The following is a 27,824-nucleotide window of genomic DNA, read 5'->3' as shown; positions in this document are numbered from 1 at the left end:
TTTTATAATTAGGATAAAAATTATTAACAAAGTAATTCAGTAACTTTTTAAGAATGTTGTACGGTATGTTCCAAATAACCGATTTAGCCAACTATCTATACATAGATAAAGAAGGATGAGTAAAATTTCTTGATCTTTGGATTTTGGACAACCTGAGCCTGCTTTATAATGTGATTTTAAACGAACAAATTCATTTACAGACGTGGGTACTCAAGTAATAAGTGATTTTATTTCATAGAAACAAGTAGCTTCTCTTTAATTATCTGCCAAAAAGTAAAAACGTATCTTGAAGGGACAGGGTCATAAAAAGATCAGATGCAATATCTTAGAACAGAATTCTAGAATAATTTTTAGTTATTGATCGTTTATTTAGACATTTTTAGTCGAATTTTTCAAGAAAATTTTTCAAGAAAAAATTAGACTATTACGGTAGGCATGACTAGAAGAAAAATGGGGGGCACATCATTTTTCCCATGTTTTGAGACCTCCTGAACACGATTATGATGGTTTTTCGAATGTCTGTAGTTTATATATATATATATATATATATATATATATATATATATATATATATATATATATATATATATATATATATATATATATATATATATATATCTATATATCTGTTTAAGCTACAATTCTTATTTTCGTCTTTCGAGCAATTGCTATGGGTCCGATTTGGTTCAAAATTAACATACATGGCTTTTTTGGCGGCGGATTGATGTTATTAGAGTTTGGTTGAAAACAAATGAATATTTCGAGGGTTCGCAGTGCAAAAAAAGTGGTTTTTCACCTTTGCTCACCTCTGCAGGTCAAACTAAAAGCGACTGAAAAATGAAATTTCACATGTAGGTTCAATTAGTTGCGAGATAATTTCCTGTATAAGGTCGAAACTTTCCATCTCCACCCCTCTCCATTTTAAGGTCATTTTTGTTATATTTTCTTATTTTTTGGCCAGAAAAAGTTTAACTAGAGGGTTCGAACTTCGCATGCAAGTAGGGGTGATGTTGAAGAATTGTCTTTCTCAAGTTCAAAGTTTTCTTCTTCAGTTCTTCTAGCACAAAACGCCCGAAATCATTTTGATCGTTGTAATTGTTGAACTGGACCGCCTCCTATTTAATGAATAATACGAGTATGATCCTTGCTAGGGTGATTTTTTTTACTTCCCATTTTCGAAATTTCTTGTCATTATGACAATTTTTTCTTTGTTGTCAATTGAAATGGAACAAGAGGGTTCGAGACCACCGGGTCTATTGAAATTATGAATTTTCATTCGAGAGATAGAGTTAACTTGTGAAATGAAAAGTTATTGAGGAATCGCAAATTTTCCATAAAAAGAAATAAGATTGAGAATTATTAACATTTCCAAGAAATTCATTTTATGGAAAGATTTGTTTGTGTATTAGTTAAATTCTTCATACGACGAAAAATTCGACTTTCGTGATGGAGCTCTGCTGCTCACGGCTTTTTCAATATAAATTTCAATTTGTTCCAAATGAGCATTTACAAGAACCAAAGATATTTAAAAAAAATTAAAATGATAAGAAAATGTTAACGCATTTTGAAGTAGAATATTCGATAAGAATTCTCCTGGCCGTGACTGTTTTCAGTTAATGTAAATAAAAATGGAATCAGAGTTCTGTAGATATCAAATTTAGAAGAAGAAAAGATATTGAAAACATTATTAACTATTGAAGAAAGCCCACAGGAACCTTTAAGAGTATTAACTATTGCAACAATGTACAGTATGAGACAAAGCAATGTTCAAATTCTGTTCCAGTAGCAAATATAAAACTTTGAGGGTTACCAGAAAAGTTTCTGACCAACAAAGAAACGTTCTTGTCTCATGAAAATATCTTTCCTGTAAGAGAAAATGTTAGATTAAGAGACATAAAAAAGTTGCTAGAGGCCAGATCATCTGAATATGGTAGGTAGTCAACTAAAGTGAATTTTAGCTATGGCAGTCACTGAAGTGTGAAAAGGTCGTGATAGAAAGAACACTTTCTTTTTTCACAAATAGGATCGTTTTTTGCAATTTCTCTCTTTAACCAATACAGTCATGATTAACATAATCTATCCAAAAAAAACGGCTTTTCCGGCCAATCAGTCTTTCCTTTTTCTGAGCAGGTCTTAACTGTTATTTCGTTTCAAGAAAGTGGTGGATCCAGGTTTCGTCTGCAGTTATGAATGGATGAAAAAAATTTGACTCATTTTGCTCCAACCGTGTCAAAAAGGACTGGGAAAAAGTTCATTCTAATGCACTTTTAGTTCAAAGTGGACGGATAGCTTATAACATGCATAATTTTCAGTCATATAAGACAAATGCGATCTTTTGATATGCAAATATCTCTCAAACCTTAATCCGAAGGTAGTCCAGAACCATTTGGTACACTTTTTCAAGAATATGGATATTTTTCGTAGATTTTGGCAATCCAAAAAGGTCGTGATTTAAGTTGATACTTGATTTAAATGCCCAGAATTTTACATTCGTAAATAATGATGCAGTCTATCGCTGCATAGAGTATAACTCCACTTCATTTACGTAAAGGCTTATTGCCTTTCAAAAACAAATATTCAATAATACCACAATAGTCAATTTTTTGTATTAACAAAATTCTCAAAATAACTCACTTATACGATTGTCATACAGAAACTAATCATACAAAATGACTGAAACTAAGAGGGCATTTCTCTTACAATGTCGTATTTAGCTGGTGATGACGTTTAAAAGGAAAAAAAAATTTTAAATTATCAAACTTGTGAAGTGATCACTAATATATTCGAATATAAAGGAAAAGGAAAAACTAAATGATCAAACAAACACTTTATGATTAAGAAAGTTGTACATACAATGGCAACAAAAATTTAAAGGAAAAGGATATATAGAAAATACAGATCCTTTATGGGAAATGTTTAAGTAAAAGCCATGAAAAAAACTCTTAGACTACTATTAGAAGACATGGTATCAGTACTTTGAGTTTATTTATGTGTGACTTCCAAAAAAAAATTTTAGCTATTCATGGAACCATTTCAATGAAGGATTTTTCAATTCAATACCATGAAGAAAGATAATTACAATGAGACGAATTGTGAAAATTATAAAAAATGAATTCCTACTTTGCCTCCCATGTCTCTTCTTGTAATGGTAAATGCTCCTTAACATATTTAAGAAGATGAAGCACCAGATTCGAATAACAGAAAACAAGTTATAATCAATTGGTTGATTTATACATATATAATATTTTTTATTACAAAAACATCAATATTCGATTCGTAGTTGCATTCCTTTATTCCGAATACTTCCTCTCACTGATACGGGCCTGGACATTCCTCCATATTTCATTCTGTTAGCTGTGAAGAAAGCATTGTATTGAAAATAAGTGAAAAGAGGAATAACAAAGATAAAATTGAACTAGCTCGGGAACTGAGCGATTATGGTTCCTGTTCATAGATTGGAATTGTGTGAAATACAAAAAGATATAAAAACAATTTCTTTTTTCCAATAAGGTAACATTTACCCTACATGAAACAGTCATCAAGTTAATTTGTCGTTATTGGAGTGTGTGAAACCCTCACGGGATTCGACAAGGTTGACCTCAGTATTTCATCAAAGTGAATTTTTGGTCATGGCAAATAACAAATTAATTGAATTTCAAGGAAACGTTGAGTGAAGTTTAAGACAATTTTATGTTTTTGTGGTAATATTAACTAAAATAAGAAGGAGCTACACCACGTTATGCATCAACAGTACAAGCGTAACCAAATCAATGTTTCTCTTTATTCATGAATCTGTAGATAATGATAAAATTGTATGACAACCTCTTTCTGGTGATCTGGCTATTATATTATTTGGAAAAAATCTATAATCCCTTGAGCGAATAGACAAAACTTTAAGGAGAGTCAAATACTTAAAGCGTCGTAAATTATAGTCCTCTAGCCATGTGATGAGCAAGCCTTGAAAGTACGACTTTCTTCACTTTGTAATTCATGGCAAAATAAAGGGTAGGAAAAATATAGGTTGGTGCACAACATCGTGGTTAAAAAATCTGTGTGTCAATAGTTCAGGAACTCAACAACTCAGCTACTCCGCTCAGCAGTAAATAAAGCAATGATAGCCAACATGGGAACCTACAATCAATAACTTTATTATAAATTTGTTTTGGGGGTTTTTTCATCGTCCCCAGTTTTTTAAATGGTATACCAAATCTTTTAAAAAAAATTTATCGGTTTACTTTAGGATTCTTGTATATGTATCGCGCTCTTCCCAATAAATTCATTCACTTCCTTCAATTTCCCAACTAAAAAACATGTTTTATACAATAGCTGAACGAACTTGACAGATTTTATCAAAACGATTTTATAAAATAATATACGACTTATTAAACATGAATTTAGTTTTTTCAATTGAGGCGCTCGGTATATTTTTCTATTTTGTAGAAGCTCCTTTTTCCTTTTATTTGAAAAACTAGACATTCGTATCCAGTTGTTAAGTGGTAGCCCACGATAAATCGACCTACATGTTACACGTTTGGCATTCATAATTATTTATCAAACATGCATTGCTACACAGAAGCTGAAAATGTTCAATTTATGTGAGGAACAGCAAAAAGTCACAAGGAGAAAATATAAAATTACTTTGATGTCGCGAAATGAAAATACTTTTTCAAATATAAAACGAGACTAGATACATAACAAAACTAATATAATTTGTGTTATAAACTTTATTTTTTAATGCCTTACATTTTGCTTTACCGGAACCCCATCTTACAATATTGTAAAATCTGTGCAAATTCTTACGCCTGAAAACATAATAGTAATCAACTGTATACGCAATTAACATGAGATAAATCCAACAAAAAATGACATTTAAGCCTATGATTACCTATCTCTTTGGCATTACTCATATTACGGCAAGAGTTACAGTAAATTTAGACAGGTAACACTTTTCTTATCATTCCGTTAATTCTACATTTTCATCACTTTAATAGCTATAGCTTCGAGAATTGTAAATTAGATGAGCTAGGTCGTAAAGGTTTGACTTTGACCTATTGTGTACCCCGGACTGTTTACTCTTACCTCTTCTGTGTTTAAGACTGTGTTGACTGTAAGTATCGTAGCCTTTGTCTATCGACAGCCTCGCGCTCGCAGAGGAGGTGTGCGGTTCTTTCTTTCGGTTCTGGCAATGTTAATCAAATTATTGTCTATTAAGAAATTGATTATTCTTAATTAATTCTAAAAAAATGTGTCCGCTTAAGTTATAGAACTGATATAGGTTCAATTGTGTCATATTCAGAAGTCATAGATCAATATTAATGTAAGTCTACCAGAAGGTTTCTAGATATCTGAAGGTTCAATACAAGATCGGGTTCAGGATACAAGAGTGAGATTACTACTCTATGGTGATTTAGTGGTCTGTTAGGTAACTTGAGTATGTTAGAGTAGAAGTACTGCTCCAAATTTGTTTGAGTTATGGCCAGCAGAAATTCGGGAAGAAATGGGCAACTTCAGGTTGATATAATCGCTTTATAGCGTCTACGAGTCGAGATATGAATATAAAAATGAAAAATCAGAATATTGATTCTTGATTTTAGGTGTCTTTTTTAATAATTTTTGGAAAAAAGATAAAATTTGATGTTTCGACTTTTGTTTAAGTGTTTTCAAAATACTTTCCAAGCTTTCAAAATTCAATATTCAAAGTGACGTTGATAGAACTTTTATAAAAAGATTTTATTTTGATAAATCAATTTTGTTCAACGTTTGTATAACATTTTTATTTATTTCTATTTCTATGCATTCTGTATATTCTTCCAAATATGAATGACATCAGTTGAAATTTCGTATATATGGAAATATCTTTTTAAAAATCAATTTAAAAATAGTCGCTTAACTCAAATTCAAATCATTTTAATTTATAATATTCTCTGGCCTGTGAAGAAAAGTATGTTTTTGCCGTAAGTACATTCAAACAATTTCATCTCATTTCGAAATTCATTCATAATTATAATCAAATTTGAAATCATCTGGATGAAGATTTGGGTTCAAATAATGAATCTGATGTCATGTATTTATTTGGAAATAGAGGCAAGAAATCATTTCATCCACATTCCTGCACTTAACCATTCACAATCTTGAAAAGTAACAAGCCTTTATAATCGGCGTCTGCTTTCAATAAAGTTGTTTGTGTGAAAGGGCTTTCATCATTATCTATATATATATATAAAAGAAAGTCGTGTTAGTTACTCCACTTATAACTCAAGAACGGCTGAACCGATTTAGCTGAAAATTGGCAGGGAGGGAGTTTAGAGCCAGGAGAAGGACATAGGATCCCGTTCGACAGCATTCCCGTGTGACTTGACATGAAAGGTCAGTCACTATAAAACGTGGTATAACAAAAAAGAATCATAACAAAACGCAAATGACAGCTATGTAATTGACGTATAATGACAGATATGTAATGACGTATGGATTGAATTTTTTATATTTTTGGTTATCTTTCTTAGAATCATACACTTAAAACTTTTTTTGATCTTTATTAATTATTATAATCATTAAAAAATATTCAAATTATACTTTATAGATGTTACACCCAGTATTCTCCAATTTTTATGCTTTATTTTTAAATATTATTATTGATGACGAGCAAACAAATACTTGCGTCAATAGATAATAATCAACTTAATGAATAAAACATCATTTTGTTTAAAGATTTTTCTATACATGAATATACAATTATTTCAATAAATCTGAATTTATAAATTGAATTAATTCACCATATTTGAACTATTGAACATTTACGTATTGATATTGCAAATAAGCGAAAATTGGGCTAATATAAACTTGTAAAAAAAAACAAATCTTGCAACTCAGTTCTTCTACCGTGAAAAGTCGTGAGATCCATGTAAGTCGGTTGATTTATTCAGTCCCTCATTAAGGGACCTTCTGTCTTAAGTTATTATGTAATTAGCTAATCTAACAATAGCCACTATATTAATATTGAAAGTCTATGTATATAAAATAGATTGACTTGGTCATGGCATGAAAACACAATACCATCAAAAAAAAACAACCAAGTCTTGCAGCTCAGTCGGCGTGATTGTGCAATCGCACTAAACAATCTTATTTACTATGTTTTGCTTAAGAGTTTCATAGTGTTTTCATGCGATTGCCAAATCAATCTATTTTATTTAAACATAAAAGATTTTTAATGTATTTGTGGTCACTATAAGATGTTGCATTAGCTAATGCTAATGCTTTAGACAGACGGTCCCTCAAGTAGGGACTGAATAAATCAACCGACTTGGTATTATGTGGATCTCATATTTTTTTACGGTTGAAAAACTGAGTTGGGAGACTTGGTTTTGTTTTTGATGTCATCTCATTTCTTTCTGTAGATAGACTTATATTTTTTCTCTCTTTTTTCTACTTCTTAAATACCAACAACGAATTTTTTAAAGCGCACTCTATGTCTTATGAGCTTTTTTTATTTTGGTAAGCAGTATTTCTCTTTTTATTTTCCGTTACTACTTCTTAAGCTTCACCTACAGTTTTTCTCGAAGCCCACTCCCTCTTTATGGCTTAGATGTTACAATTTTGGACAAATGGGACGCTAAATGCTTCTTAGTCTATCGTATCCACAAACTGAAGATTCCTGTGCTTTAATACTTCCAAAAGTCGACATATGTAACCCGCCTAGGCTTGTAACTCTCGATAGTGCCATGTAAACTTGATCGGGTGTGAATACTGTAGAACCGATATCCATCAGAGCATTATTGAGTCTTAGGCCCTAACTTTTGTGATTAGTTACAGCATATGCTTTACATATGGGAAATTGTTCTATACCTACAGTCGTACCAGCCTATCACATCTTCTGGACTGAAATTCCAAATATTTTAGTTTTCCTGTGATTTATGCACTAAACACCAATTGTGTTAGAATTTGAAGCTTCTATGTCTACTAGAAGTGGCTTAGAGTTTTGTTGATCGGTTAGTAAATGAGTGACTAGTTATAATTATTAAAATACTGTCTCAAATTAAATGAAATTTGAAATATACCGTGTTTATACATTGCTTGCTTGGTTACTCGAAATACAGGCTTCTAGTTTAATCTACAGCGAAGTTATAGAGGTTCGAAAATGGCCTGAACTGCTTCGTGAAAAGGATGGTACTACCGAGCCGCTGTACATTATTAAAATTTATAAAAGTTTTACGAAAAAAATCTCTTTGGTGTAGAATTGAATGATGTTTAAGTTCACTTGAAATTTTGAATAAATATAACCTTAGAAAAGTTATGATACGAACTGTGTAACTAGCGCCCCCTACGAGAATTAATTATAAAAACAAATTCATGTTATGTATCAGCTTCCTAAACATATTCCTCTAAAATGTTATCACAATGTTACCATTAATTTTGGCAACATTGTAAAAAATGTATATAAATTTTTTTTCTCACCGTCCTATATCTTGAATACGGATGCTACTAAGTTTTGAGATATGGCAACACTGATGTGAATATGTCAAATCTGATATTGCCATCATAAATCTTGACATTTTCAATAGGGAACGTACTCCCCCGCACGTATTGTCATACGATTGCTACTTGAGTTGCTTACAGATACATTCATCTTGGTTAAAGAATGGATTTATATCGCCAACATTTTAGTGCGATGATTTTCGACGTGAATTAAACCAACACCGATCAACTCGGTTCGACTTTTCACATGTTTTGGAGGTACCTGAAAAAATGCTTCAACAATTGGTGCAAACGCATGCAAAAGTGAATTGATGTCAATGGATATTTTGAAAAACAATAAAGCCATATCCAATTATGAATATTTGTTTTTATTTGTCTATCTCAAAACTTAAGTAGAGACGGGAATCACTGTTGTTTGAACTACTAAAAAAAAAATTTGGAGAATCGAAAGAATTATTGTTTTTATTTATAGTGAGCAGAACATCAGTACCATTTCCTTTGGCAAGTTACGACACAGTATATGCCGAGTCCATTCAACATCCAGATCGTTTTTGGGCCAAAGTTGGGCAACTGCTAACTTGGTCCAAACCATGGAAGCGAGTAGTAGATAATACATACGAACCTTTTACAAAATGGTAAGTGTTATTTGAAATAATGATATCATAGTTATATAGTGTGCACATGTACACATTTCATCCTAATCAAAACTAATTTTTTCCACTTTATACGCTGTTTTTTCTTGTCGATTCTGGTTCTGTAACCAAAAACAAGAAATAGAATTGAAAAACAACTCTTATCTAAACCTCGCAATAATAGGCATTTCCCACGGCAGCACTACGAGTCATTTTAAACTTGCACCCTTTAAGGTCTTTATAGAAAGTGAAGCAATAAAGTTAATTCTGTGATGCTCAGAGTAAGAGTTGATCGAACTCAGATGGTCATCACATTACTTTTGCATTTACATATTTAAATTGCTAAATATTTCTATAAAGACTTAAAATTAGTCGAAACGTCAATTTTTATCTTTCTTTTAAAAAATTATTTAAAAAAAACTAATTTTGAAATAGAAGAGACTTATAATCAAGAATATTTAAAACATAAACAAAAGGTCTAAGAAATAAGAAATTATATATATAAATATATATATATATATATATACAGAGTGGTCCAACGAAAAGTTTGGACCTACCTTTTCTCTTTTTTTTTTTGTAATTGAATTCAAAAATGCTCGGACACGTCGATTTTGCTAAACCCAAAAATTTTAAATGTAAAGAGGGGTCGATTGATATATCATTTGAAAGGGCACAAAACTGTCTTTCTAATGATACCCTATTTGTTGAATTTGACTAAAACAGTTAATGCGAAAACGGCGTTAAAGACATTAACCCGAAAATTGCCAACTGCAATCGTTAGTACATTCCAATGTTTGTTATTTTTAACATGTTTTGTAAAAAAAGTGGACTAGCCGTTAAATTGATTTATTAAAACCTTACATTAACAAATGTTGAAAATGTTACCCATTTGATTCCATACAATAATACAGATTTTTTTCAAATCTATTTCTAACATTTTGTAGCATATCAGGTGTAATGTTTCTGCACTCTGCTGTAATCCGTTGGCGAAGATTCGGGCTTCGTAGCAAAATATTTATTTTTCAAATGTCCCCAAAGAAAAAAGTCTGAAGGCGATAAATCCGGTGACCTGGCAGGCCATTTAATTCGGCCCCTCCTTCCAATCCACCGTCCAGGAAACCGGTCATCTAAGAACTGACTTACAGGATCCACATAGTGCGCAGATGCTCCATCCTGCCGAAAATGAAGCCGATCAGCAGTCATCTTCAATTATTTGTGTTATTAAAGAGTCGATTGTTCTGGAATGGAATAAATTTTGTACCGTAGAATTGAAATAACTTGAAAAGCCACCAAACTGAATCAATCAAGAGACTAAAATAAACTGTGTTAATTCTTTTCCTACACGTATCTGCATTTTTTATTTCAACAAAAAACGCAAACCATTAGTGAGGAATTTAGTTCTGATAAATAATGTCGTGTTTTTGAAATCCCATGTTCCTTTAAATTAAATAATTTAGAAATGATTGTAGTTGTTTTCACTCGTAAGAATTTGAATTTTTCGTTAATACCAAAATTATCGGCTTAATGTCTTTAAAGCCATTTTCGCATCAACTGTTTTAGTATAATTCAACAAATAGAGTATCATTAGAAAGACAAATTTGTGCCCTATCAAATAATATATTGGTTTACCCCTCTTTCCATTCAAAATTTTAGGATTGTTACTCACCCCCGCTAGTGGTTAAAGGCGCAGATCGAATAATATGTTTAAAATGTGACCCACTCAAAAGCAAAATAGACGTGTCCGAGAATTTTTCAATTTAATTACAAAAAAAAAGAGAAAAGCTAGGTGCAAACATTTTGTTGGACCACCCTGTATATATATACATATATATGAATTGTAAAGAAGTCTTTGCCAGCTAAATTATAAGCGGTTTCTTATTGGTAACGTGGCAAGGAAACACCAAACAGAAACGAAACAAAACATAAAACATTTTTCCCTACCATTTTTCCTAACCATATGTACAAGGACTTTCCCAACAATTATCGAATTATTTCAATAAATATGATATTAATATAAGTTATAGAGGATATAAAACATTATCCAAATATTTCACTAAATTAAAATCTAATAAAACACCAAAAAACAAAAGAAGTAATATTATATATCAAGTGCCTTGTACTAATTGTGACGCTGTCTACATAGGGCAAACATCTCAGTATTTAGAAAATAGACTAAGAGGTCATCAATACCATAAAAAAATAGAACTGCGTTAACGAACCATGAAATATCAAAAAAACATAAATTCAATTATAAAGATTCAAAAATTCTTGAATCGAAATATAATACACGAAAAAGAATTTTTAGAAATGGTTCACGTTCATAAGAACGAAAAAGCTATAAATTATAAAAAAGATCTAAATAATTTAAGTAAAATTTATCTATTTTGTAAATTCTAATAAATTTAATTGATTACCGCTTTATATTTGAGAGTCGAAACGTCAAAATTTCTTTCTTTATTTTGAAAGCTATCAAAAAAAATAATTTTAAAACAGAAGAGACCTAAAATCAAGAACATTTAGATGCATTATATATATACATGGTGTCCCTCGACGAGTTTAAACTATCTGAATATGGCAAAATACTTATAGCAAAATCATGAAAATTCCTGAAAATGGGTTTTCGGATACGATTTTTTTGAAAAAAAAATATTTTGCCGCATATTTACGCCTACCTAATCCGGAACGTTATAAAGGACAAAGTTCTTCGGCAACGTTCCTAGCAGACTCCGGCGAAGAAATAACCAACCTAAACCGCCTCGGTGGCTGGAAGTCTACTACTGTCGCTGAGGGCTATTTGGAGGACTCCAAGAATCAGAAGAAATATCAAATAAAATTCTTTGTACTATAAATGACATAAAACCAATGCCGTCACCGTCACCGTCATCTTTATGCGACCTGCAACCGATGCCATCCTCATCGACGTCAACTACCTTCCAGTTGAAACCAAATAACTCCACTGGACCGGCAATTCTTACTATTCTACAGAATGCAACAAATTGTGTTTTTAATATTAATATTTATAATAATTAATAGTTTTTAGTTAAATTTTTGTATATTATCATGTTTGTTGGAATAAAATAAATTTTGAAAAATGGGTTAGTATACTTTTTTGTATATACGGTCGTAGAAAAAATAATGTTCCTAACTCATGCGTAAAGTGTCTTTCCCGCACTTGACCGCTTGCCCACTGTAGTCGCGTGCGGGAAAGTATCACTTTCCGCAGTTGTTAGGAAAATAGAAGTTTCTGGAATCTTGAACGTTTGTTTCATCATAGTCAAAAATAATGTATGCAGGGATATCTTGCAATGTCTGGCATAAATTGTTAAAATATTCCGACATGGTTTTTTCAGGAACAAAAGCAAGAGAGCGTTTAATATTTGCAGTTACTTTCTCCACTACTGCATCGTTATGTCGTTGAAGCAAAGAATAGACCCAGTGATTATGCTGAAACATATCAACGTTTATACAAAAAAGTATACCAACCCATTTTTCTAAAATTATTTTATTCCAACAAACATAATAATATATAAAACTTTAACTAAAAACTATTAATTATTATTAATATTGAAAACATAATTTGTTGCATTCTGTAGACTAGTAAGAATTGTCGGTCCGGTGGAGTTATTTGGTTTCAACTGGAAGGTAGTTGACGTCGATGAGGATGGCATCGGTTGCAGGTCGCATAAAGATTACAATGACGGCAACAGTTTTAAGTCATTTGGCAGGTAACAGCTCGGAATTAGTTTCATTTGCAGCCTTGAAAATGGCTTCGGGAAGTTCTTCATCGGATGAATCCATTAATATTATTGTATCGGATTCGGTTTAATGAGGTTTAATTTTGAAGAAGACTGCACTTATTCGGTCACTTCCAAGACATTTTGATCAACTTTGACGTTTTAGTAACAATTACATGGTTATATAAAAAATATCTGTATTATTGTATATTTTCAAAAAATTAAAAATGCTACAAAAAGCTAGAAAAGGTTTAAGTTTTATTTGATGGACTATTTAGTAAATATTTATTTACCTGTAGTAACAATAGTTATAATCTCAGAAGTGAAAAACTATCTAATAAGGTCAAAATTTGCATAATTTTACTTTCCCGCACTAGTGCACTTTCAAAACTAAAATGCGTGCGGGAAAGTTGGTTAAACCGCACGGTCGTAGAAAAAAAAGAAACCAAACTAGGAAATTGGAAAAATATAAGATATTTTTCCTACAGTTACAACCAGTTTATTATGATAGGCTGGAAGACTACATGTTTTTAGAGAATGAAACTCATTTTTTGTTGAGTATCCGCTTACAATAATAATTGACCCGGTTCAGGATTTTTTAATTGAATTCATAATTACTGAGAAAATGATTTCGTCAGTTACTTCACGACCTCATTGTATACAACAATTTTAACAAAAAATAAATGAAGCAAAACACGAACTTCTATTATTTCCAATTAACCATAGAATACGAGTATAATAACAGGCAAAAAACGCTTTATTAAAATATTAAAACGAAGGCCTAGTTGGCAATTAATCACGGTAATAACCTTTCGCAAACGATAATATGAACGTAATGGTTATTCAAAGCGAAATTTTGATTGATTGAAAACGCTTTTGTGTGAATTAAAACCGCATAATGGGAATGCTTTGGTTTGTGATTTCTAGAATTTTAAACGAAATACACATTTATATATTCAGTATTTCCCTTGCTACTATCACAGATCGATATAATCTATAAATCACTGTTTATATAACAATTATTCATTACTCTAGATATGAAATTAACTATTAATTTTTTTTATATTGGAAACTTAAAGCGAAAGCTGCACGTTGAATCTTTTCTCATCATGTCCTGACTTTGCCTTGTTTTTTTTTTGGAACTGTCTCATTTTGCAAAAAAAAATAAGATAAGAAGTTCCAGAAAACAATTAATCTTCATAAAAACTCTCCAATTAAACTATCTTATTTCTGAATTTCGTAATTTTTTATATTTTCATAAACGAACATTTGAGCACTTGATTTAATCTATAATACTAATTTACACATTTTGACTTTTGTTATATACCCCGAAATAAATGTTTAAAAACGGATGGACCGAACTTCTCTAAAACTAAGCAGAAATACTCTATAAAATCAAATAATTTTTTTTAATTTTCGTCAATTCTTATTCCACGTTCAACATCTAGTTCCAAATTGGAATGAACTGTCAAGTAGGAAGTAGAAACAAAATTTGATCTTTTTTTTTGTTTGTGGACAGTTTATGTTTTCAAAAAAAACACTCAACAGAAAAGAAGAAGGTCTCAAAATAAACTCTACATGAATACCGATATTACGAAATACAAAAACCGCATAGCAACAGAGCAATCAAGCGCGCCAAGACAACAGTGTAAAGCAAAAAGTTTAAGACCACCTTAATTAAAGTAGGAAAATTAAATAAAACTCCGATAACATATTAAGTGTTTGATTAAACTTTTAAATCATTAAATTAAACACTTTTTAACAATCAATATACTTGAAAAGCGTAAAGAAATAGTTAGTTAAACTCATTTCTAATCAAAAAATCCTTCTTTACATTCTATGACTTTTTTTACTAATCTTGGCGTAGGGCAGCCCACATTTCCTCTCGAAAGGATGAACGAAATTACGTACGTTAGTATCAAACTCTTCCCACGAAAGTTCAATGGGATTGAAATCCGGGCTCTAAATAGGCCAAACCGTGTTTATTAACACCCATTTTGCCTCTTCCTTTTCCAAATATCCTCTGCATAATTTGGAACTATGTTTGGGATCATTGTCCTGTGGGAAAATGAATCCATCTCCAATTAATCACAAACCCGAAGTAACGGCATTTTGTTCTAACATTTTTTGTACTGTCCCTTTTTCATAATTCCAATTCTGATCAAATCTCTAGTTCCATGGGTAGAAAGACATCCCTAGACCATAATAGAGCCACCACCATGCTTGATTGTTGGGACTACACAGTTTGGCATCATATTTTATTGGAAACTGCGTCGTACGTGAATTCTTCGTTTTGAACCGAATAGCTTGGATTCATCTGTCCCAGAACCTTTTTAGAATTTTCTCCAGTTCAATCTTGATGGGCGAGGGCCCACAATATCCATTTTTTTTTGTTTTGTGGCGTTAGCAAAGCTTTTAGAACGGCAATACAACCATACAACTTCGCATTTATCAGTCGCTGTTTACTGTAGTCAATGATAAAGGTTTAACTCGGGTTTACCCAGATTTCTGGTACTGTTAACTGTCTATTTCACTTACTGGTAAGAACAATGAAATAATCTTCATTTGAAGTGGTAGTTTTGTGCCTTCCGAGCGTTGACGATTTTGAAAACTGCCTACCTCCCTGTATGGAGTCTTCGATAACTTTGATTCATAATAAATGTTGAAAATGATCACCTCTACCTTGTTTTTACTTAAAAAGTTTTAGAATCGTAGGCTGTGGTCACTTCGGCAATTCATTTACGGTGTTTGCGTAATGTTTATCCAAATTGTGTCAAACACTGTTGTTAATAGTTACCAATAGAAGTTTACTTGTACGTTTGTTGTTATTTTCACGTTATCTGTGTATTGTAACATGTATACAAACGCGAAAATTTTCACGTATGGGCAAACGAGAGTATCTATCATAAATTTTTCAATATGTTTTTGCAGTGAACGTATGGATTGCTATTGTAGGGGATAACTTAGTTGGGCCATATTTTCTGCCTCAGCCGTTAAATGGGATTTCTCACACCAATTTCCTCGAAAATGATCTCCCCGAACTACTTGAAGACATCCCACTGAATATGAAACAAAACATGTGATTCGTGCACGATGGTGCTCCAGTACACTTCAGTTGGGCTACTAAGCAACAATTAGATGCAACATATTCCAATCGTTGAATTCCTCGAACTCCAGAGTTAAATCTTTGTGATATCCGTTTATGGGGTTACCTTAAATCATTAGTCTACACGACACCCATAGTTGATATCAACGATTTGAAGAATCGTAATCAAATAACGTGTGACACCATATGAAATACACCTTAAATATGTACGGCAATCCATGACACGTTGGTTACGTGTTTTGGCTAAAAGTGGTTATTTCCACCATATATATAACATAAACAAATTGGTAATGAAAAATGATCAGGAGCCGGTGTTTATTTGAAGAAACTGAACATTTAAAAGTAATTCAAACAGAGAACTGGCTTCAAGTAAAACTAACACAATAGCGAAAACTGTCGTACTATTGTGAGAAAGTGATGGATCATCCATAAATACAAAAATTTACACAAATAGCTAAGTAGCTTTAAAAATAATAGCACCAATAGCAAAAAAACAGAATGGTAATGAGCTAATAATGCTATGAAGTTGAAGGGAATTCATTGTATCAAAAAAAAACACAATTGACCATTCTGGCTTGAAAATGCTCAAGAATGAGCCATAAAAGTGAAAAATATGGAAGGGGAGTTTAAGTAGTTAAGTTTGTAGATTATGGAAAATGGAGGTCACCGAGTGAACCCCGAATTTTAGTTTCTTATAGATTAGTAGGGAGCTTAATAGAGGTCAATAATGAAATATTTTAAGGCAGAATATTATTGAGATTTAAAATAAAAGTTGGAGATATCAAAGCGGAGTGTGGTATTGTGAACAAAGTCTGAATTATATTTAAACAACCATAGTACGGCTTGAAACTGATTATAGAATTGAAGTTCTCACAGTATCAATTTTCCCAGATGACTTTAACCAGATGTTCCTAGAAACTCCCGATCTTAGATTGGGAATAAGAACCAACAGAAATAAGATAAAGTATATTCTATATGTATAAAAGTATAACAATATTAAAAGTTACTTATACTGATTAATGGAGGATTGTGTACCTTCAATTTTGCTTATAAACAAAATTATTATAGATTATAGATTGTTATATAACTTTAACTAATAGCATTGTCAAGTTTTCTTACGTACATAAACTATCAAATGGTCTTACCAAAAATTGAAGATTTCTATGCTATCGACTCGATTCAAATAAAAAAAAATTAACATTTGTAGCGTTTGTAAAATACATTTCATATTCAATCAGGCATTTTATAGGTTTGTAGGAGGGGAGCTGAACGCATGTTACAATGCCGTAGATAGACATGTAGAAGCTGGTAAAGGAGGAAAAGTCGCTTTGATATACGACTCTCCTATTTTAGGCGTAGTAAGAAAAATTACATATTCTGAACTACAGGAAAAAGTAAGTAATAAATTTTATATTAACAAATAAATTACAAAATAAAAGTTTGTAATGTAGGTATATGTTACAATTTATCGCTGTCGGTTTATTGATATTCTTCAAAATGTAAATGTAATTCCTACTTGGTGACTGGATTTGGAAAAACTTTGGAAAAACCAAATGTTATTTCCATTGTGATACTCAAACATGAATAAATCATTTTATTTTCTTTCTACGAGGGTTGGTACTTAAGTTTTAAAATAGACAAAATATTTATAATTCTCCATTGAGATCAATACACTTTTGCAAGCGTTTTAACCAATTTTTCCATTCCGATTGAGTTATTTGATTTGAGCGCATCAACCGCTTCAACAGGTGTATAAAAACGTTAACCTTGCTATTTATTTTTGATTTACGGTAATAAGAAGAAATCATTTGAGTGCCAAATAAGGTCTATATGGTGGATGATGCGTCAATTCGATGTTTTCACTGTTCAAAAACGTTTTTGTTTGAACTTATGTGTGAGAACTTGCATTGTCGTGATGGAGAATGATTTTTCTACGTGATTCGTTTCCATGATTTTTTCGAACACTTTTGGCAAACAAATGCTGGTGTACCATTCAGAATTGACCGTTCTACGTTGCTCTAATGGAACAGTTGCGACATGTCTAGTTAATCCGAAAAAACTGACGACCATTTGCTTCGCAGTGCTTCGTGCGAAATAACTTTTGTTGGATTTGGCTCATCTTGAAAGACTCATACATTATATTATTGTTTATTTTTGGATTCAGATGTCTTTTGAAGCACCGTGATTGAATTTTTTCAGTATTTCATTCCACCAATCGACACAAGTTTCTTCTTGAGCGATTGTCCTGATCAAACAAATCCTTTTGACAGCCAAACCAATGCTCAAGTATATATTCTGGTAGAACAGTCGATTTTGGACGACCTTCGCGAAATTCATCCTGTAGCGACGTTCGACCACGTTTGAATTCGGAAAACCACCGAAACCCGGTGGCTCATCATAAAAAGTTCTCCGCACACTGTAGTTCTTTTAATCTACGTCGAAGAAAGTCATTGAAAATGATCGCTTGAAAATGTTCTCGATGCAATTCTATTTTTTACCAAGATGAATGTTTCAATCAAGTATCTATAAAAAAATCAAACAGCACTAGTATAACAACACGTTCTGTGTACGTTCACCATCAAGTATCAAAGTTTATGATGACTAACGTCGTATAACTCGTGGAAGTTTCTCTTTCACTTAATTTCCTCTGTTTATTTCTTTTTAACGTCAAATTTATCGCCTATTGCAATTCTTCATATTTTTGTTCATTTTAAGTTTCTATGTTTGAGTTGACATCTCTACTGTTACACTAAAATTTCTTTCACAGTCTATTAATATGTTAGAATTATGATATAATATTCCTCCTTATTCTTTATTTCTATATATTATATATAGTCCTCTTCTTCCATCCATTATTTTGTAGCAAGTTGGATTTGAAACTAAAATTTGGAAATCATTAAGTACCTTCATCTCTTGGTCTCTTCCAGTGAACCAAATCAAAGCACTATCTTCGAATTGATCGTGTACTATTTCCTTTATTTCTTTTAAATTTTTTTAGTAGTGCTTTCTCTATGTTTATAACAAATTTTACATTAATTGTTCCACAAATTGTTCTTTTTCCAAGATACTTCTTCTTTTTATTTTCTTCTTACTGTTTTCATTTTTCACTACTCCAACATTCAGTTCTCTTAATAACTTTCAAGCATAAGATATTGATCAAACGAACCCGCATTTTGTGTGCATCCATTGTTGTGATTGTCGTTTCGTTTCGAGCGTATCCTGTATGGCACCTACTAATATCTCATCAACTGAAACAATGGATTTAAACAATCTTCTCTATCAAATTTGTGACGGTCACGCCTGAACCGTTCGGCGAGTTTTGTGGTTGTCAGTCACATAGTTGGGACACAACGAGTACAAACTTTTATGTTCAGTAACGATAGAGTACCGGACAGATCTTGAAACTTCCGGAAATTGCATCGATAATTCACTTATGGTGAACTTTCCCTAACCGCTCGGTCAACTCGCTGAACAATGTCGTCTGAAGCAACAGACTTGCGTCCTTGATCCTCATCAAAAGGAACATTAGTTTGGGCATCTCTAAATTTTCGTCACCATTCGCCCATAAAGGTATCTCCATACACTTGACTCATTCTTAGATAAAATTCCACTGCACTGTTCCTTTCTGCCTGCTTGAAATAAATAACAGCTAGCACTATGCACAGTATTAATCACCTACTGTATTCATGGCCATCAAACTATACAATTGGAGGTTGGAAAATACAATCCTTGTAATTAGAATCATTTCAACCCCTCAAGAATCTTTTAACGCTACACTAATGGGGCAGCTAGCTTGAAATTGTTTTTTTTTTCAATTGAATAATGATCCTAATGGAACCACATATCTATAAAATGTTTTTCAAATGAAGCAAAAAAAAGTTAGTAATAACACCTCTGAACCGCGTATTTTAAACTTAGCACCAATGCCACTGTTCCATTATGCACTCAAAAAGATTAGTTGTATAGAGTAATTGTATTTCGACAATAGGTCGTGAATTCTATGGAGGGTAAGGAGAATGAGAACCATCGAAATGCGGTAAATAAGGGTACTTTGTACAACGCAAGTCGTTGAATAATGAATTGCTTAAATTAAGAAAGATATTAGATTTATTGATTCGACATATTTCAATTCATATACAACTCCTACATTTGTCTACACCAACACCATCTTGGAAGGTTTTGGAACTGTTATTTATCATAAAAAGCTTCAGATTTTCTCACATAAGAAATACTCCTTCTCTCTACTCTCCATAGTGAATTCTCATCGCCTCAAACTCGAAAATTTTGTTTATGTAGAATTTAACAAAAAGTGTGTTCTATCATTAAACAGAATATTTGAATAGAATTGTAGAATTCATTCTGTTAACGTGTTTTATCAATTCCTGGAATGGATAACCGTAAACCCAAATGTTAGCCTTTGACATTGTAGATGTAAATCTGGACGTCCAAACTGATTTTCTTTTTTTTCTTTTTTCACTACTGGACACAATGAATTTAAAGAAATTAAATAGAAAAATTACAAATTAAACTGCACACAGTCAATTGCTGCGTTGTATCAGTTTTTCTATTGGAACCCTTTGATAATTTTCATAGTCATAGTGAGAATCGATATAAACTTGTTTCTTCTATATCGCTCTATTTAAACTGCCCGTCATACATTTTTTTTTCAAATTTGATATGATTTTCTAGTAAGTGTTCCAGTAATCCAGTTAAGCGATTGATCAGCTGACATTATGATTTTTTTATGGTATAATTCTACAGTAAATATCGAAATTTGAACTATTTCAGTATCTATATCTATTATTCAAAAGCAAATCTTTTCTAGGTATCCAAATTAGGTGGTCTTTTACAAAGGTTAGGTGTAAGCAAAGGAGATAAAGTGATTATATACATGCCACTAATTCCGGAAACTATAATGGCCATGTTAGCTGTAGCTAGAATAGGAGCAATACATTCAGTGGTTTTTGGAGGTAAAGTATTACACATACGTTAACATCCAATCACTTTTCTATTTTTATCGATTCAGGGGTAGAACCACGTTGGAATTTTGAAAATTCTTGACGTTTCTGCTTCCGCTTTGGACTATTATCAAGAGAAAAGTGGGGATAAGGTGTTTATTCGTCCATTGGTAAGAAGTAATCCGAGTCAGTGGTCTTAATCTGCCTACTCCAAACAACGAATCACACCTTTTCTTGATTGATTCCAATGTCTCAATCTGCCTATTCCTTGAAATTTCATCAAGGAAATGAAAAGTTATATCACAAAAAAAAAATATAAAATGATTAAAATAGTAAATAATATACTTACCATCGAGAACCCTGTAGACAGCCCCCCACCCACCGTTCTCTCGATAATAACTCAAAAGCGGTAACCGAAACGTCGCAACCTGGTTCAACCCATGAACCTAGTCCTTTTGTTCATAATCCTGACCACGGAAACCTTTCCGAATATATATTCACGGGTTGAACCGCGTTAGAATTTTGAAAATTCTTGATGTTTCGGCTCTCGCTTTGGGAAAACTAGGTTCATGGTTTGAGGCGAGTTGCAATTTTGAAAATTCTCGACGTTTAGGCTCCCACTGTGGAGCCATTACCAAGAAATGGGTGGGGTTAGGATGGTTATTCGTTTATTGGTGAGAAGTGATCCGATTCCGACTAGTTTGAACGTTATTACGTGTCGTCAGAGTCGTATAACAGCTCTCATTCGGGCTTGGGACCCGAATTAAATACAATGTCAAAGAGCGTCGCAATTTGGTTCAAATAGTTAAACATTCCTCAGCGAAAACATCTGGTCATATAGAAATCTAGCGTAGTAACCGATAATATAGATTCTGATGGTAAATGAGGTGTGTAAATTATGTCAGCATAAATGATTTCTAACCTTCATCTCTGAAATAGTTTCTACAATCTACAACTACTTTTCTCGCTAATGTCTCGACGAATATTGAATTACATCTTCTCTGGAGAGCGTGATGTCAATAGACCTTTTTGTTGATATTAACATCCCTAATGGTTCGCAATTGCAAGGAGGTTTGTAACCACTGACTAGTTTCGACGTTATTACGTCTCATAAAAGTAGTATAACAACTCTCGTTCGGGATTGAAGTCCGACCTCATTTACTCATTTCTACCTGACCAGTGGTTCGTAGTTGGAAGTGAGAAGGGCGCCAGTGAGCGTTCGCTGGGGAATGTTTAACTACATGAACTAAATAGGGACGCACTTTGACGTTTCTTCAGTTCAGGTCTCAAGCCCGAACAAGAAATGTTATTTCACTCTGATGAGGCGTAACAATGACACATGTATATCATGAAGGACACAATATGAATTATGAATCTGCCAAATTTTTAACAACTGAAAAAAACTCTACAAAGCGTCTATTACTAGAAACAACATATATTGCCAAAAATAATCAATGCATCAATAAGAAAACTGATTTAAATAATCTTAATGTAATCTATTCATATCTTTTAGATTTTTTATTAAAAGTTCTTGAGCTCTTAGGTTGATTTTTTTATTAGAATGTTATCTCATCTTCACGTTTCGGTTATGAATAGAAGGATTATCAAAAGACTAATTAATAGAAAGAATAATATTTTATGAATTAGATAACATATGAAATAAAGTTTTTGTTAGAATTATTTTTCTTTAATGTCAAAATATTAGATATTAGTTTATCTACCTTAGATACTAACTTTATCTTGAGTTATAAAATTATCAAAAATTAACAATAAAAGAAATGATCTGTATAAAACAAAATAAATTATGTGTTACTGATGAACAAGATATAAAAAACTTGGGCAAAATTTATTATAGAATGGAACAAGATGGGAACGATGTTGAAAAATAAATAATAGTGTAAACTTTTCAATGATGTATAAGTAATAATACGTATCAACAATGTTTTGTATTTGTGAAAAATATGAGAATTTTAATTTTATGCAAAATTCTCGTACTAAATTTGCGGTAAAAAATATGACAAATCTGGCAAAGAAAAAAAAATATTATCAAGTTTGAATGCCTACGATAAACATCAACAATCTTTTTTTTAATTCTGCGTTTATTTGATGATCATAAAACTCGTATTTCCTGATATTTCCATAATTAAGCGTTTCATTTAAAAAAAAAATTTAATTTTATTAGTGATGATTCCTTTGGAAAGAGGCACTGCCTTTCTCGATTTGTATTATCATATAGGATTCGGATTTCGTCTTCAGTGATCAAGCGATTAAAAAAAAGTCGCATATGATGCATCGATTGGCATTATTAATTGTTATCTTCGAACAAATTATATGGGAGCCAAACATCTGTTTTTTTTTTTCGAATTTGCCGCAAATGTTCTTGGATGGTGGACCATGGTTAGTATAGAGTACATGAGAGTTCTTCAATTGACTGATATGCCTTCATTTCTGCCCTTAGCATATCGTTATCTAATGTTTTTGTTATTCCTGTCATTCTTATTGAGACAACAGATTCGAATTAGCATCCATTTTACATTCCAGACTCATTACCATGAAATTTTCGCGCTTCGATGCAATCAATTAAAACCAACCATAAAGTTAGATATCCATGAACTTCTGTCTTTATTACTACAACCGGGGAAATCCTCAATAAAAGGATGGCATTATATAAAGAAATTATTTGTAGAAATGTAGGTACTTCTTGTGAAATAAATTATGGAAATATCAGAGGCTCATTCATATTTAATTGTCCATTGGCCTATTGTATACTTTAAATAAAATTGCTGTTTATACTTTGTCTGTAATTTATTCTCACGTCTATCAAAGTATATTTTAAATAGCATTATTATATTTTTTAGGATTTGCTGCAAATGAGTTATGTACAAGAATTCAACATGCAGAAGCTAAAGTAGTTATTGCAGCTAGTTGTGGTATAGAACCAAGTAGAATCGTTAAGTAAGTAATACCGAATTGAATGGAATTCAAATCATGTGTCTTCGCCTTCAAAATAGGCTCCTTCCGAGCCAATACAAGTAGCTTAAGTAAATTATTTTTTAATGGCTTGAATGGTGTATTTTCCGAAAAGCGATTGTGAAAGAGGAATGACTTAGCGATGACTCTCGTTACGTGTTTGGCCAAAAAATCAGTCACAATCATACGAATATGACGGCGCAATATCGTAGTGAAACATTCATTAATTGTCTCTCCACAAATCCGGTCGCATAAGACAAATTACTTCATGCAGACGCTTCAAAACAGCCAAGTAGTACTCTTTATTTACCGTCTGACCTACTGGAACGAGTTCATGGTGAACTACACCATGGTAATCAAAGAAAACAATGAGCATCGCTTCAATTTTGAACCAACGTGGTTTTTTCGGTTTTGACTCCATTTTGGGATGCTATTCACTAGATTAATAGGCAGTTTAGATGTCATATTGATAAACCCACCAGTTGATGAACGTAGAATCCTCAATTACATTGTTAGGTTTCACTTTCTGTGACCTATACTCGATGTTGTATTAGTTCAAGTCCAGCATGGACACTCTTCATACCCAAAACATTGACCAAAATATGTTTCTGAAAGCACCCTCGAAAATCTATTTTCTCAAAATTTCTGATGTGGATGTTTAAGTTTTCTATGACTTCACAACCTTCACCGAATGCTCTGTACCACTCAAATTGTTGTGTTCACGATTAAATAAACTTCCCAAAATAATTCTGCAATATTTTCATCGATTACGTAGCCGTAATTCCATTGGAAACAGAAAAATTTCAAACAAAGTAGATTGTTCAACTGTTCGAAAATGTAATCATTTATCAACAGATGATTACGAATTATATGCAAAATTTTTTGACCAAACAGGATAATTAGTGAAGACCTTTTGGAACATAATGTAATTGAAGAAAAGAAAATGGTCATAACAATTACGAAGCGAAATTGGAAAAAGACAATACAAACACTACAAGAAATAACTTAGAGCATAACTAGACAAACATTTTTTCATAATTCAGCAGACAAACCAAAATAGAAAAAAAAATTTAATTTTTAATTAACATAAGACAAAAAGAGATCACAGATTAAAGTGGGAAAGAAAAAAAATATAAGATCGAAGAAGTTTGTGAATTCCAATACCTAGGAGCAACACTGTCAAATAAAAATGAAGAACGGACAGAAATGAATAAAAGAATAGCCAAAGGATGTAAAGCCATGGGATCATTAAGTGAAATGATAAAATTAAAGCAGGCTAAATTAAAATATACCGAACAATAATACGACCAACAGTTACATACGGGTTTTAACAAATGCTGAAGAAACAAAACTGGAAAGAAAAATTTTCTGGGACATAAAAACAAACGAAGAACTGAAAGAGCAACTGAAAGTTTTGTATAAATACTTATCAATAAAAAGATGGATAAAAGCCCAAAGAGTAAGATGGTTGGGGCATAACAAAAGGATGCCGGAAAAGATTTGCAAAAAGGACAATTGAAGAAGGGGAAGGGAATATAAGAAGGAGAGGAAGACCAAAAAAAATGGTTGGATTCAGTTTTGAAGGATAGTAAAGAGGTAGAGCCGAATTAAAGCGCAAAACTACAGAATCGCAATCTGTGGAAGAAAATTGTACAATCAGTTGAAGAGCGAAGAAATTAGAATAAATTAAAAAAAAGATTTAAAATGTGTAGATTTTCATGGCCTTATGATTTTTTAGTTTTTATAATCATCCTCTAGTTTTGAACAGCCTTAATTCAGTTAATTTTGATTTTAAACTAATATTGAAAAAAACCACTTCATTATTTTCCCTTTCTCGAAGATTATTTTGAAAAAATTCTTACTGTCCGTGTTTAGACCATCTTTATTAATATGGAGATGAACTATCGAGAAAAAACGGCAAAAGATTAACTTAACATGGGAAGAAGCTACAGAAAAAGCCAAAAACTGAAGGAAATGGAAAGACCGCGTCAACAAAGTTGACCACAGTTTTACCACAGCTGCTGAAATACCGACAGGTGCCCTTTACTCCACTGGGATCTGTATCACGATGATGTATATGTTTTTTCCATTTCCATTCTTTTCGATTTATTTCTTTAACAGGTTATCCGAAGATATCGTATTGTGATAATTTTTTTTCCAATCTCTAATCTAAATTCCTTGTATTTATTACCCAAATAATGATTTTTCTTTTCCTAGCTACATAACTGAATTAAATGAGGCAATATCATTATCTACTCATAAACCTTCGAAATGTATAATATTCCAAAGGAAAGGTGTGGAAATTGGTGATCTAAATCCAGAGAGGGATATGGATTGGGAAGAAGCTATCAAAAATTGTGAAAGTGCGCCTTGTATACCAGTCGACGCTAATGATCCTCTATATATTCTTTACACTTCAGGAACTACAGGTGAGTAAATTTCAATATTCAATTACTTTTAAATATTGAAAAATTGCAGTGTATATAGCGAGTTGTTGAGCAAGGAATAAAATATTGTTTATTTATTCTTTCTTAATAATTTTATCTTTGTCTTATTGAAAATGTTCTTTTTATTCATACAGGCTGTTCCGGGACTTAATGCAAAAAATTCGGGAGTGAGTAGATGACGTGAAAATAATGCTATGACATTAAAAAAAATTTCTCACTCGACCCCTCGATTCTGAGTTATAGGCTTTCAAACGAAATCAGAACTAATATTTAAGTATATTATATAAATCATACATTCGAACATGAATTTTTAATGGATATTTACGTATGTCCAATAATAATTTGTTTGACGGAATAAATAATTCTACACTGATATCTGAAGGGCGGGGGCGGCTCATGCCCAATAGTTAACAATCCGTTACTTTTAACAGGGAAAATCTGTACGATCTAAAGATAGCAAAAATGAAGTTTTCAATCGATGTCTTAACAAAAAGGTACTCTTTGGTTAACTCGATAAATTGATGGTTTAGGAGATATGTAGATTTTTAGGTCGTTGTGCATGCCATAAAGACCTAAAGACGTCCTGATCATAAATTGTGATTATTTATTGAAAACATATACTTAGAATTTCTCCAAAATGATTACATTCGTAAAGACCTGTGGTTCATGCACTATGGAACCTCCCTCCACTTTTCTACTTATGTAAAAAATCGTCTTAATAAAATTTTTCCTAATAAGTAGATTGGTCGGGGAGGTCCATTTGCATAACCACCACCTGAATCAAATAAAATGGATTCATTTTTTTGGGTATATCTTAAAAGCACAAGGAACTAAATAATCGACGGAATAAACTTCCATTTTGGACCTATAAGGCAAAGTCTTGGAATATTCTTTCAAATTCAAAGAAATATCCTCCGCATACTAAGGAACTGTAGAGATATGCAAGGTGTCCACGTCGAAGATGTATTATAGTTTTTTTTTGTTTTTACTGACTAACTAATTAAGTTTTTCCAATAAATAATTACAATTTATTTCAGAATGTCTCTTTATGGCGTAAGGTTGAGTTTAAAATGTAAATTGTTTCTCACGACATTTCTCTCTTTTTGAGTCCAGATTAGTTCAATAGTTCACAGTGATGAGATGCCAATGGCCCAACTTTAACTTCAAGATTGTTTACAGGTGAACCGAAAGGTATTACCCGACCAGTAGGTGGACATTTGTGCACATTAATTTATAATTTGAAAACCTTATACGGACTTACACCAGATGACGTATGGTGGGCAACAAGCGATTTTGGATGGGTCGTCGGACACTCGTTCATGTGTTATGGACCATTATCATATGGTATGACGACCATTATATACGAAGGAAAACCAACTACAACCCCTGATCCTAGTTCCTATTATCGGTAATATATTTTTATTTTTAATTATCATAATTTTAAGGAATCAGTTCTTGAATATATAAGGTAACGATTCATTTAAAAAAGTGCTGTTATAGAGAGA

General features: G+C 32.2%; 1 protein-coding gene across 2 annotated transcripts in view; it reads left to right on the top strand.

Annotated features, from left to right (window-relative positions):
* LOC130893632 (acyl-CoA synthetase short-chain family member 3, mitochondrial) overlaps positions 1–27,824 on the top strand; it is a 57,716-nt gene that overhangs the window by 18,927 nt on the left and 10,965 nt on the right. For both annotated transcript variants that reach the window (XM_057799876.1, XM_057799875.1), the window contains exons 2-7: positions 8,945–9,107; positions 17,194–17,338; positions 20,770–20,914; positions 23,761–23,857; positions 26,090–26,301; positions 27,499–27,727. In XM_057799876.1, coding sequence (XP_057655859.1) covers positions 8,945–9,107; positions 17,194–17,338; positions 20,770–20,914; positions 23,761–23,857; positions 26,090–26,301; positions 27,499–27,727 — 991 coding nt within the window. The remainder of the gene's footprint in view (positions 1–8,944; positions 9,108–17,193; positions 17,339–20,769; positions 20,915–23,760; positions 23,858–26,089; positions 26,302–27,498; positions 27,728–27,824) is intronic.

Source organism: Diorhabda carinulata, chromosome 5, assembly GCF_026250575.1.
Source record: "Diorhabda carinulata isolate Delta chromosome 5, icDioCari1.1, whole genome shotgun sequence".
In the NCBI taxonomy this organism is placed as follows: domain Eukaryota; kingdom Metazoa; phylum Arthropoda; class Insecta; order Coleoptera; family Chrysomelidae; genus Diorhabda; species Diorhabda carinulata.
The sequence above is the reverse complement of the archived record's forward strand: the minus strand, read 5'-3'. Positions and strand labels throughout refer to the sequence as shown.